At 40.2% G+C, this 14,467-nt stretch overlaps 1 protein-coding gene across 3 annotated transcripts in view; it reads right to left on the reverse strand.

The window, feature by feature from the left end:
* The window catches only part of cacna1db (calcium channel, voltage-dependent, L type, alpha 1D subunit, b), a 125,703-nt gene that overhangs the window by 37,759 nt on the left and 73,477 nt on the right, over positions 1–14,467 (reverse strand). For 2 of the 3 annotated variants that reach the window (XM_030056265.1, XM_030056264.1), the window contains exons 10-11: positions 1,769–1,856; positions 476–636 (exon numbers count right to left, since the gene is read on the reverse strand). In XM_030056265.1, the coding sequence (XP_029912125.1) occupies positions 476–636; positions 1,769–1,856 (249 nt within the window). Of the gene's footprint in view, positions 1–475; positions 637–1,768; positions 1,857–3,622; positions 3,698–14,467 lie in introns of all 3 variants that reach the window. The other variant, XM_030056263.1, reaches the window with a different exon arrangement.

The following is a 14,467-nucleotide window of genomic DNA, read 5'->3' on the forward strand; positions in this document are numbered from 1 at the left end:
AGCATGTAAGAGAAGAGAAGAGGAGAGAAGAGAGAAGAGAGAAGAGAGAAGAAAAGAGAAGAGAAGAGAAGAGAAGAGAGAAGAGAGAAGAGAAAGAAAAAGAGAAAAGAAAGGAAGAAAAAAAGAGGAGAAAGACCAGAGATAAGGAGAAAAGACCAGAGGAGAAGAGATAAAAAAAACACAGATCAGATGAGAAGAGAAGAGAGGAGGAAAGAAAAGAAAAGAAAAGAAAAGAAAAGATGAGGAGAAGAGAAGACAATAAAAAAGAAGAAAGAGTAAAAGAAGAGAGAAGAGATCAGAAGAGAAGAGAAAAGATAAAAGAGCAGAAGAGAAAAGACAAGAGAATAGGTCAAGAACAGAGGAGAAGAGAAGAGATGAGAGGAGAGAAGAGAAGAGAAGAGAAGAGAAGAGAAGAGAAGAGAAGAGAAGAGAAGAGAAGAGAAGAGAAGAGAAGAGAGGAAAGGAGAGGAGATACCCTGGACTTCGGTGAGCCAGTCGGGCTGGTTGTAGTGCTCCGACGAGATGGTGAGCGTGTTGAGGAACACCAGGATGATGACCAGCCAATAGAACGTCACCGACTTCACCGCCGCTCGGCACTTCCTGCGGCAGAAACGGTTCCACCGCCGCCACTGACGACTGACAGGGAAACGGACGTGATTTAGGACGACAGGTCAGGACATGCGGCCACAGTCAGAAAACTTTCAGTCTAAAATACAGCACTTCTTTCTGACAAAATGATAGCTCTATGTGCAGTTACATGTTAGTGATATGACATGATAAACTTTAGGTAAAGGGATACACTGCATTTTAGAATGAACTCCTCTGATACACAGGATTACATAGCACATACTTGACTGTTTGAGTAACCAGAGCGTTTGATTATTGATTATTTAGCGACACAACGCTGAATCAAATTAGACAGAGAGTGATTATAAGGTAGCCGTGGAGTGGTTTTGCATGATCAGAGATGGAAATGGCAACGAGAAGGAAACCATGTTGAGACTGCGATGAAGACAACAAATCAGTGGGTTAGAAATAAAACACGACATACAGCGGATTAACTGGGTGCTGATGGGTTAAAATGAGCTAAACCAAGGGTGAAAACATTAACACAGCTGCAGGATCCAAACAATTACAACAACTCCGAGACAAAAAATCAGCCATGCACAATGGACAAATCCACTCAATCGAATTAATGAATGATGAATGATGAACCATGCAGTGCATATTGCAAAACAAATGTACTAACCTGCACTTTGACTTAGTAATTTTTTGACTGGGGAGAGTAAAGGATGAAGGCTGTTAAAGGCAAGCTTTAATAAATGTAAAGGCCTATTCCACCTTGTCTTGTTGTGTGAGCAACAGAGGGGGGTTTACAGGAAAGCAAAGGAGAGCAGTGAAGGAAAACAGGAGAGAGAGGGAAACTAGAACAACAGAGACTGAAAATAAAAATAAGGGCAGATCAGGGACTAGAAAAAGAGAGAATAAGTAGAAAAAGAAAGGAAGAGGCTGATGTAATAAAAGAAGTGTCAGTTCATACATTTTTGCTGTATTACACATCATTATTCAGAACATAGTATGATAAAGTGCACTGGTCGTGTGTGTGTGTGTGTGTGTGTGTGTGTGTGTCACAGGTTTGATCTCACCATGTGTTCGTTATGAAAGTCACCGAGCCTCTGACAAATGACTCATGATATATAGTAAGTTATTCTGAATAAGAGGAACGTTGACTAAATGCTTAAGCTGTGATGTAAAATGCGGGACGTACCACAGCGGGCCACAGCAGGGCGATTTGTCTTCGTCTCCGTTGTGGTTGTCTGTGTTCACCGACTCCGTCTCACTGGTGGGTACGCTCGCTGTGATATCACACACACAAAAAATAAAATAACATAAAACAAAATAAACAGGAATTAATGTGAGATGGCATGATGCTGCTGCTAATCTGGTTCACCAACTGGTTTACCAAGAAAGGCAACTTTAAGCTGATTTTCCCACTGACAGCCATGCATTTTTGACTTGGAATAAAACATTTTTTTTTGTGGTTTAGTTTCACTCAAAGTTGAGGAAAGAAAGAAAAATAAAATTAGCAACCCCGCTGGCAACTCCTCAGTCAGGTTCGCTTGCAAAACCTTTTTGCAAAAACCCTCTGGAGTGACCACTACTGTCCTGCAGAGGGCTCATGTCTCCAGTTGCATTTGAACGAAATTGCATTTTTTCCCCTGCATGCGACAGGTGAAATTATATTTATATTCCAGGTGAACATAAAGTTTCACGGCCTGGATGCAAGGCCGCACCATTGAGGATAAATTGAAAATGTCCAAAATGCAGGTGTCAGATAGAAAATCAGTGTGAAGCTGCACCAGTAGAAGCGTGTGTGGGTGAATCTTTCACAAAGTCTGAAGGAAACTCAACCCGTCTTTCCTTGAGTCCAGAACATTTTCGTTTGCAAAGACACAGAAAAAAACTTGACGATGCCAAATTAGTAGTTGACTCCAGAGATGAAGTTGAACCACTGCTGATCAACATACGAGGCTAATTGTCCCGCTTTGTTATACTGGAAAACAATTGATTTTAAAGTTTCTGGATGGACCAAGTAACAGTGAGTAGCCTACATGCTGCCAGACCTGAGTCAAATAGAGTCGTGCATGATCGCTGATATTTCAATTTAACAATTTAACCGTTAGCAATTCAAAAAAACATCGTAACATCAGTCACAGGAAGAAAAATTCACTTTCAAAACTGTCTAGTGTGTCTAAACTTTGTGTTTCTTATAGCTTCTTCTTGTGAAAATACTATTTGGTCCAGGTCTGTGTGTTGTAGCAAATAGTCAATAAATAATCACAGCGTTAAATCATACATACATGCATTAAAATATCGTCAAGGGGATTAAACACCACATTGCAGACGAATGAAATGAATGTATAATGATGATCATATCACGAAGAACCTCGACACAAATACCCTCACAAACCTGTTCACTGCAAACTCCCCAAACCACACCTGCAGCAGAAACACAGACGCTGGGCCACAGGCTGGAGATTAACTGAGCAGCTAAATTCATGTTGAAATTTAACGTCAGAGGTTTTGACGCAAGGAATGCCAGCTTGTGATATCACCAGTATAATGCAGCACTTTGCGTTTAACATGAGTTTGAATGCATTTTGTTTGCAATTTACTTCTGAAAGTTCCTAAACATTGAAAAAAACCTGGAGTTGAACTGAAAACTAAAGGCAATCCAGCAGATTTCCTGCAAAATCCAACAAAATGGAAACACTAGAAGCTGGTGGAAGCTACCAATATTCTTCAATGGTCTTGCTCGTTTATAATATTCATACATTAACGTGTCAAAATTAATATGATTTCACCTGATCTTTGTTTCTCTGTCTTTTGGCTTCTAGGAAACACATGCAATGTTTGATAAAAGTTCTCAGTAAGATGATGAGGCGTGGCAGAGTTAGATGAATTTGCCCATGATAACAACGATGAGCATAACACACCAAATACAAGTCATGCAAAAGCAAAAAGCACAAGCAAGCAGCAGCAAGGAGAGGCGTGCCCAACAAACAAACACACAAAGATCTCACACACGCGCACACACACACGCGCTCATGCACACATTTACCCTGTGTTTCTGTTGACTGAGTGAACCAGCCAAATTTTCCTTTCTTCTTCTCAGTGAGGTCAGCCAGCGTGACCCCTTGGTGTTACAAACATGCAGTTCACACAGCCAGACAGCAGAGGGAGCAGTGAGTCAGTAGGCAGCAGAACAAGAGAGAGAGAAACAGCAAGAGACAGCAACAGTACAAACTATAGTACAGACACGGCTGCCCTGTCCAGAAATCACAGTCCTTTTTATTATGGAAACTTCATTTGTTAAATCCGTCACGTGTTCACAAAAAAAAAAACAACAAAAAAAACCCAAAACAAAACAAAAAAAAAACAACAACAAAAAAAAGGCTAGGCTTTAGGGCCGTCACACTACCAGAAGTTTGAATGTTGACACCAAATCCCATTCAGCACTCAGTTTTTTTTTTGTTTTTAATTTATTTAAAACTTTGCATCAACATTTAACCGTTATGTGTTGCAAGTATTTGAACATACAGGCTACATTAGAATAATAATAATACTAAACTATAATTATAATTGCAAAATTGGCCTCTAACCTTCAAGTAGAAGACAAAAACAACCCCACCCGAAAATGTTAATTTTAAATTGGAAGGATCTTTATGAGACGTCCTGCTGTAACAATAAATACAGAGGCAGGATCATGTGCTGTCATTTTGAAGTGTTTCAGTATTTAAACATACTGGCTAAGACTGCCTTAGAATAGCAACAATTACAGAGAGCGACATCAGAGTTCATCAATCGATACTAAGTACACAAGTGCTGGTGTCAAAACTGACTTGACAGCTACGTATAGAGTCTTGCATGTCATCTTAAAATGTTTAGGTATTAGAGGAGATGCATGAAATTATTTGTGCTAACGGTGAAATAAAATCTATTTTGCACAATCTCCCAGAGGATGTTTTACTGTGTCTGTAAAAATTAGGTGGCATAAATAAAATACAAATTTGAGCTGAAACTCACTTGCTCTTATAGATCTATGATTTCTGGACAGAGCAACTGTATTATACACCACTAGATTGGGAGGGGAAAAAAAGATTAGCATTAAATAAGAGGGTGAAAACAGACAGACTAGACCAATAGAAGGCAGAGGGGGCAAAAAGGGGCAAAACTGGTATAGAAAAGAGGAAAGTTTGTTAAATGAGATAAGAAAAGAAAACAGAGGTGGCGTGAGGAAGAAAACAGGAGATTAAGAAAAGGGGGAAACTGATGTTAGAGACAGTTTTTTTTTTTTTTTTCACAAGGCACACAGACACTGCAGGAATTAAGGAGAGAGCGTTAGTCCAGCGTTGCATCTGGTGTCTAGTTTACAGTGAGAGCAGAATTAAAGCTGCGGAGGACAGAGGGAGATGACAGATCTGCGCACCGACCGCATAGTCATTTAAACTGAAGGCACTGCAGCAGTGATAGGAAAATCAAGGCAGCAGCAGGACAGAGCAGGTAGGGCCCCAGCATTCACAATCACACACAAGTTTCTGTTTATAGCCTGCTAAAACAATGCTTTTTTTGCATGTGCACACTTACACACACACACACCCACACATATTTGCATTCAGTGCCACTCGGAGTTCAGCAGTTTGGTTCCTGATATACGGCTTGGCTGCTGACGACACATGAAACATATCGCTCTCTCCCAGTGTTAATCCCACTCAATCATATCAAACAGCATATCAGTTTAATCTCAGCCACAGAGAAAGAGAAAGAGAAAGAGAGAGAGAGAGAGAGAGAAAAACGACAGAGGGAAGAGAGAGCAATACTGTACATAGAAACAGACAGACAAATATGTTGTGAATGTATAACTAATGGCGATATATTGCTTGTGTAATATTTCTGTTGATATCCTCCATTTTTCCTGTTTGTTTCCTCTCAAATTTATTCAATTTTAGGGCAAAAAATGAGGACATCAGGACAACAGGAAGCTGAAACTCTCCACTGAACCCCAGATTAATGACATTATTTTAGGGACAGCTGCTCTTTAAGGCAGGGCGGCCCAACAACATCTGGGATACATCACTGCAAAATGAAGAATTAACTGAAATGAGTGAATTAATAAAATGTGCAAACAAACAAACAAACAAAAAAACAAAAATTCAAAGACTTGTCAATGTGGACACAAAACAGACTTGGACCAGATGTTGACTAATATTTGACTAATTTAATAAAGGGCCCAATATATCAGTCTAAGCATACGAAATATCTAAGGGTTTCAAATTTCATGACATATATAGAGTTTAATGTGTATAGGTCATTCCATTAAGTTAGGTTCAATTTATTTCTCTTGGCAGTTTCTCTTAGATATTTGTTTCCATACAGATTTAATGTACTCTGGCACGTACATGAGCAACACAGACAACGACGACGGAACGTGTGGTAGTGTTTTAATATTTAATATCTCTGAATAATGACTGCTGATCGTGGCGTCGAGTTTGATATGTCACTCCACAATGAAAGCCCACTCCACATGTCAGCGAACAGTGGACCCTGCTGGAACCAACAAGTCATTACAACACAGGTGTAAATCAATTGTTGAACCCCCCACTTCGAGTAAAGGATGGTTACTGGTCATTTACTGACTTGCTTTTTTCCAGATATAAATAGTGAACATTAAACATTGCTAGGGATGAGGGTGCAGAACCAACCTACTGGAGCCTCCTAGTGGTGACATTAAACATTGCAACACAGCAAGTGCTGCCCTGGCTGATCTAGTTTGATTTATGGATGGAGGCCAAACCGTCAACAGAGAAGAAAAGAAAACCAGAAGAAACCAAAGCAGAAAGTAGATTATGACATTTAGTAGGCTAGCTGAAATGTTATTAACTTGTCTAGACATCCAGGTGTGTTGTTATGGATGCAAATACATTTGTTTTAGCCTTCCAGATGAATAAAATCACTTCAGAATGAATGCTCTGTGCCAAATTATTGTTTTGTTTCATCAGTAGCCATGTAATAAGCAGGATAATGCACAGCCAGCCGGTCATTATCACATATTAAAAATGTGTTTAGATTTGTGGTTTGTGTTTAGACTGACTGAATGATAGATTGACCAAACTGCTGTTACTGACACTCTGATTGATGGCCTGTAGAAAGGAGACTTGTTGATGGATGTGCTGAGGAATTTGAAGGACTCACAGGTTTTTTGTGTTATTTATTTATTTATTTACAAATAGTTTTAAAGAATTTTGGGGCATTTCTGCTTTATTTGATAGTGATAGTAGAGAGAGGGACAGAAAAGGTGTCAGAAAAAGAGCTGACATGCTGCAATGACCCTGGAAATAGTTTTGACGTGATTCAACACTATCCTGTTCAAAACCGTTTACCTGCCTGGGAGAGAACACACGGCCCTCAGAAATGCCAGCGTTGAGGGTGACCACCTGTCCAGTTGACCGTGACCGGTTTCCTCTACCTGTGCGTCACAGCTGGCCCGCTGACCTGCAGCAGCTCAGTTTGTAATGCTGCTACAAACTGGAGCCCTAGCTGACATGCCTAAGACGCTCCTCTCACCTCGACTGCGTGGCCACTCTAATCTTTTAACATGCAAAAATCAAGGGGGTCCATGGCACACAGGCACTTCTCAGGTAGACAGTGAGGCCCCGGTGTGAGAGGGCAAGATACACAGCTGTTAATAATCACTTTCTGTTGCCCATTAATTCCACATAAATCTATGAATCCACACATGGATGGATTCATGTGATCATCTGACCAGTACTGGATTTATAGGGCTATCAATATTTGGAAGCAAAAGGCTTCCAATAATGATATATTTGCCACTATTTTTTATGTATGAAGACACAAATTGTTGGCATGGAACAATATAATGTACTAATGACAGAGCTGTAATAATGATACACAGGTCTAGAGGCTTGATATTATATAAGCTGAACAATGAATTGCTCTGTGAACACACTGCTATGCAAATGATTGTAAACAATTACGTCTGCTGGACAAACCATTGACCATTGTTTTTAACTGCTGTATGTCATTAATTTTGCATATGAGACACTGGTCTTCCTTAATTTCAGAAGTTCCAGTATTTAATGGGGTGCAAAAGGCAAACCGAAATGGATTCAGAGATGGGACACTGCATGATTTGAGGCATAACGTCACATGCCGTCCCAGCATCTGATGTGAGAGCAACCTGTGAAAGCTTACAGTAATAAAATTTGGCCAAAGAGATAGGCAAATCATTTTCCCAGTAATTTTGTCTGAAGTCAAATGAAAGGCAAATTAAAGTGAAAGAGTGTGCTTTAGATGTACAATATAATACAGCTAACAGTTAAACCTGTTGGGGTGCCACAGGGAATCGTAAGTCACAGACAGAAAGACAGAAACTGAGAGCATAATGATGGAAACACTCCTGCTGCGCATCCTGGCTGTATCAGGTAAACATTAGATACATGTATATTGAAGTTTTATTTAAGTAGGTACACGGTGAGATTACTGTGCATTATGTTACATTACATGTTAGAAAGCACTTACACTATTGTGAATGACAGCTATGATGTTTGTCCTTTAATTGATGTACAGGTTGGAATGAGAAAATGATAGATGAATATAAATACAGCACTTGATTTAATTCATTTCGGTGATGATTTTTGTGATGATGTGAATTTTGAAGTATTTTGAGCACCGAACCCAATCACACACACACTTTGCTCATATATAAAACTATTTTCAAAAGCATTTAGTCCAAATCTAATAAATCGGCTGTGCTTGTGTGTCATCAACAGGGCTTCTTACAGCCTCCTCTTACCCTACCCGTTACTACATTTTGGTTTATGACCAAATGAACATGACTGATGCACAGAAACACTGCAGGGAGAAGTACACAGACCTGGCTACTATAGACAGCATGGAGGATGTGAAGACACTGAACGACATGGTGGCTTCAAACCAAACGACTTTCTCAGTAATTTGTCAGCTTGTTTCGATTTTGTCTTCAACAGCATGCAATTTGAAAAGGCACACCTTCCAGCATCTGTGATGATGATCTTGGAAATGCTGGCTATGCCTTAAAAGTAAAATATTTCAAGCAGTTTTTCAGTATATCAGGGTTTCTACAATTCTTTTCACTTGCACAATATTTTTTCTGCAGTACAGTAATATATCTCACTCTGAAGTTTCAATTTTTCACTTAATGTCTGTGGACAGACAGAAGATATACATTTTCAACGTTAAAAAAATAAATGAAAAATCTAGCCTAGTGCGGTATTTAAGCTCAGCAAGGCTATGAAACGAAAAATGACTGTTTGATGTCAGAATTGCGTTTAGATAAAGAGAAGGAGGGAAAAAAATCAAACCGAATAAAATATTGCTTTCAGGAAGCCTGGATCGGACTGTACGATGACGTGAACAGCTGGAGGTGGTCACTGGAGAATTCAAGTTTCTACAAAGACAGGGAGGCTGAGTTCAGGAAATGGAGAACAGCAGAACCAAACAACAAACACGGCAAAGAACACTGCACTCAGATGTTTGATTACGGTGAATGGAATGATGTAGAGTGTACACGAAAATATTCGGCAATCTGCTTTAACGCAACAGGTGAGAAATTTTCACTATAGACTTATTATTCTAAATCTCTACTGTAATAAAAAAATCCAATTATTATTATTTGTTATTTAACCATTCTTTAGCCAGGAAAGTCAGATAAGGACAGATTCTTATATACAATATATCTCAGTCTCTCTCAATTTCATAAAACACCCTCACACACATGGTTTACACCGAGGTCAACTGACTGCAATGTATACAGCATTTTCACTTGACAAAAAGTGGCTAAAGATAAAGACTGTCTCTTCTGGTTGTTGGTTGGTTGTTGTTGTTGTTGTTTTTGCCCTGCATTTCCCGGAAATCACCTATCAGTCAGATAATGCAGGTGGTTTTGTTCTGGCTTTCTCCTTGGATTTTCTCCTGATGAAGTCTGAGTATCCCTAGGTGGCGCTCTTTTCTTTTCTTTTCTTTTCTTTTCTTGGAAAGCTTTAACAAGCAGGTGTAGGACTATGCACCATTCCTCTAGCATTAGCTCTCAGCAACAACAACAACAGTGTGTCAAAACTGAAATTTTTATAGAAATGTTGCAGATTATTACTTTTGTCTCCTTTTGTCAAACACCTGTTGCCTGTTAAATAGCATTTTATTTTTACTTTTATTTTTTTTGCAAGGAAGGAGGACAAGCAAAGTAATGATTTAATTGTACGGTGTAACCACAGCTGCACTGTCAAACCTAAGCACTTGGGGCTCTAGTTTCGCAGACCTGGCGAGGCGGGGCGTAGCGCAGATGCGCTTCGCCAACTGGGTGTGGCCAGGCGGAATGTCCAAGTTTGGCACGCCGTTCTCGGTGGCGCAAGTACTCCGCCATCCCTCCTACCGGCGCAAGGGAGAAGAGAAGGCGTGGAGTGGGTTTGACACAGCCGATTCACATTTAATCAAATGAGCCCCTGTCCTCGCCTTTAAAATGCGCTGCACGAAGGCGTAATGAAAGTTTACACAACTGACATGGAGGTCTACTGCCGCAGGCGGAGCGGAGCCCAGGAGACCGGCGCAGAGCGGAGACCGGCGAGCAGTGCGGACACGTCACCAAACCTCACAGGCAGGCTTCCGGAATGTCAGGCACATGAACAATGCAATAAATACAGCCAAAAAAAACACTATTCAATGCTACGATCACAACCGGCACATACATATATCTCCATATCAACTGTCCCGTCACAACTGATGTCAGATCAAAGGAGATTGGCACCGTTTGTGCTGATTGTGAGGTTTTGGTGATGTGCGCCAGTCAGCCAAACTTCCACTGCGCCGGCTCCGCTCCACCTTGCACTGAAAGTAGACCTGGTTTCAGATGGCGACCTTTTGGCGCACCTCAGCGAAGCATTTTGGCACGAAACTGTCACTGCACCAAGCTGAATCTGTCGGCACCTCCCCCCGCTGCGCCGCCACTCCCATCTCGGCGCACCTCGGTCTGCGAAACTTGCAAACTGTCCGCCTCTCCCGTTTCGCCGGTCGAAATTAGCTCTGCGCGGGGTTCGCCTCACTGCGCCACCCCGCGCTGCGCCGGGAAACTAGAGCCCTTGGTCTTTGCAAATGGATGCGATACACGTTTATTAGCATATAGAGCGGGAAAGTGTGATCCGATCACATGCATGCGGAAATGCATTTTAATACCAGGTGGGATCAGACAGACTGAAAGCTGTCCACTTGTGATTGGATAATGCAAGATGCAGGTGGAAACGGGGCCTTACCGTATTAAGCACAAAAGCACTAACATATGCTATTGTGATTATACACAGCACTCTCATTAAGTCCATTTTCAGGGCTGACGGAGACATTTCATCACATCAAAACCACCATGACATGGGCCGAGGCCCAGAGCTACTGTAGGCAACACTACACAGACCTGGCCAGTGTGAGAAACCAGACAGAGAACCAGAAGATACAAGACCTGATACCTACAGGAGGAAATGCCTGGATTGGCCTTTTCAGGGACTCCTGGAAATGGTCGGATGGGAGTAACTCCCCATTCAGTAACTGGAACCACGAACAAAATCAACCTGACAACATGTTTGAAAAGGAGGCCTGTGTGGTAGCTCGGTTCAAAGAGTCAGGCAAATGGGACGATGCCAACTGTGATGGGAGAAAACCAGTCATCTGCTATGATCATCGTGAGTGTTTACCCATAATTCATTTTGCTTTAGACCTCAGGATTTTGGTTTAGGAGTGTCTTGCTTGCAGGTATGACAAAAGAGTAAATGAGAATGTAACAGCCCACATATTTTCTTTTTGTTTTTTATTAAAATCGTTTTGAACAGCAACAAACGCTGCATCGTCTGACCAGAAATGAACGTTGTTAATTGTCATTGTTTGTTTTTGCAAAGCCCTCAGGGAACAAGTGCTGAGGGTGAAAGTGACTGTGAACAACCCCTCTCTGGACCTGAATTCCCCTGCTGTGCTAGAGGACATCTTGAGGCAGGTAAATAATGTTTGGCGATGCAAAACTTAAGCTCAACAGAAGTATGCAACTACAAGAATGTGAAGCGAGCGCCTCTGTGTCTCAGTTCAAACAGAAGCTGGAGGACCAGGGTCTGACTGAAGACATCAAAATCAGCTGGAGGACTCAGACGGATGGAAAAGTCTTCCACAAGATGAAAAAAAGGACGAAAAATAGGAGGAAACCCAGGATGACCAAAGTGGAGCTCTAATATCATGTAGAATATTTCTTCCATCGGGTTTGTTTCTATGCTTTAAGTATTTTTCATGACAAAAACATTGCTTTTTTTGTTTGAAAATGTCATTTTATGTGGCTCCGCGGTGGCTTGCATGGTAGAGCACATACCACTCATTAAGGCTGAGTCCTGACAGCAGCGTGCCGGGTTCGAAACCGAACCCAGGCCCTGTGATGCACATCATCCCTCTCTCTCCCCTGCCTTTACTGTCTCTCTCTACTGTGACTATCAAATGAAGCACAAATGGCCAAAAAATAATCTTAAAAAAATAAATAAAGGAAGAAAATGTAATTTCACATTTTTCTTTTTCCTCTAACTGCTTTTTCCAACACATTTTAAAAGCATTATGTGCATCAATGTTAGGTTTTATTTTTACTATTCAATCTATTTCACCTTACTACCTTAGTAACATGACAGGATTTTTTTCCTCTCATCATCATCATCACCTTATGCTGGCAGTCCATGCAGTGCTCCTGTGTGGTGGTGAGGAAAATGTCCATGAGCAGGGTTTCATCTTGTTGGTATAACTATGTATATTGTATTTCTTTGTTCTTTGTTCTTTTTCTTTATTTTTTTTCTTTCTTTTGAGGCCACAGGATATTGTAGGTACACGGTTGAAATATGATATTGGGTCAGATTAAAAGAAATAGTTAAGATCCCAGTGGGGAAACAGGGTTGTTTAGATGGATAGATTTTTATTTTGGACATGTAAACTGAAATGTTATAAGAACAAAAAGCACACAAAATTTTCTGTAATTATACATGCTTGTTTACATATCCAAAAAGGAGTGGGAGGAAGTACAAACTTATTTAACCCCACCTCTTACCCATAAATCCCTTTCTATTAGTGATCTAGCTTCACCTTTACCATAGTTAAAAATTTAAACTTATGAAAATATATATTTTTCAGGTCAGTCTTACAAATGTTTCCTTTTTAACAAATATTTGCAAGGCACAGATTCATATTTGGCACAACAAATGTAAAAAAAAAAAAAAAATAGCTAGCACCATGTCTGTCATGACTATACCTCTTGAAAATCATGTCTTTATACCTTTATTTATTTATTTATTTTTAAATTGCTTCATGTTTGGACATTTCCCCAGTTTTCCCTTGCAAAGAACAGGATATACAGTATATTTTGTTTTCTTTTTGATTATAGCTATTATTATATTATATTATTATTATTATTGTTATTATTATCATTATTATCATCATTATTATTATTATTACGTCTCAGGAATGAACCAATGAAACGCAGAGACACATACAGTATGCTGACAGACAGACAGGCAGACGGGCGAGACACTGACTGAATCAGACAGAGGTAGAAATAGACAGCAAGATCCACGGGGCTTACATAAAAAGGATTTAGACTGATCGGTCATATGATTCATAGCACTCCACTCGTTACAAGCAAGAGCCGACCAGAAATCGGTGTGGCAGGGGGGAGTTTCAGTGGAGGTGTGGGAATGATCTGATTGGCTGAGTTAAACCTCAATGAGCAGAGGCGAGGAGCCATGGTTTTTCACGCTAACTGTCCAGCTTGAACACAAATAAGGTCAAAGTATACATCAAAATACACATAGCATTTTTTAAATTTAGTCACGATGATGGCTTCCATTATATTGAAGGTGAGCAGGCTTCCTAACTAGGGGGAGAAAAAAAGAGACGCACTACTGCTGTAGTTGTTACTGCTTACTATCAGCAGATGCTGTATGTCAACATGGGATTACAGCAGCAGTTTTTTAATCTTAAATCATAAAGCGTGGGATAATCAGACACCACTGTAGTTAAACTCTTTTTTGACCGTCTGTTTGGGGATATTTGTCCCACCACTTGTCCTTTACAGGGTTCCTACACCTTTTCTTAAATCCAATTCAAGCACTTTTCATGTATCTTCAAGGTGCATTTTCAAGCTTTTCCAGTATGTTACAGCTGTGGAAAATTGCGTATGAATGTCAAGATATATACCTATATCTATATAGATACGCAGTATATGTATGTATAAGTATGTATAGATATAGATATAGAGTAGACAGACAGACAGGCAGACTGATGCAATTACAATTCCAAGCAGTTTAAAACACTTTATTCCAAATCCAAGCACTTTTCAAAGCTTGAAAATACCACATTAAAATTAAGGCATTTCCAAGGATTCCTTGCTTTTATGATTGGCTGTTTGTTCTAACACTGACAGTGAGGAGCGCTGCATCCTGATAAAAGCTGAGGAGGACACCACTCAAAAGCAGAGACCAGAGCAGATGCATTCGGTCAGAAAAAAACGCAAACGCCAACTGCACCCTGCATTTAAGAACAGAGAGCAAGCTTGTATTGGGAAACAACTAAAAACCAGTCCACTGAAAATCTGACACGTCTGTGTGCACGGCCCCTTAACAGCAATCTGTGTTTGAGTCCTTGATCCAAGTGTGTGTTTACCCCAACTTTTCCCCAAGTCGCCCAAGTCCAATGATCTTGAAGATCTTGGTGTACATTTATCAGCAAATATCTGCCAAAGTTGTATTATTGTCTGTGATTTGTTATATGCACAATATTGATATTACATATTGATTCAGCTAATGATGTCCTGTATTCTTTATTGTGTTCTCATATTAAAGAGCTTCTT

Source organism: Myripristis murdjan, chromosome 7, assembly GCF_902150065.1.
Source record: "Myripristis murdjan chromosome 7, fMyrMur1.1, whole genome shotgun sequence".
NCBI classification, from domain to species: domain Eukaryota; kingdom Metazoa; phylum Chordata; class Actinopteri; order Holocentriformes; family Holocentridae; genus Myripristis; species Myripristis murdjan.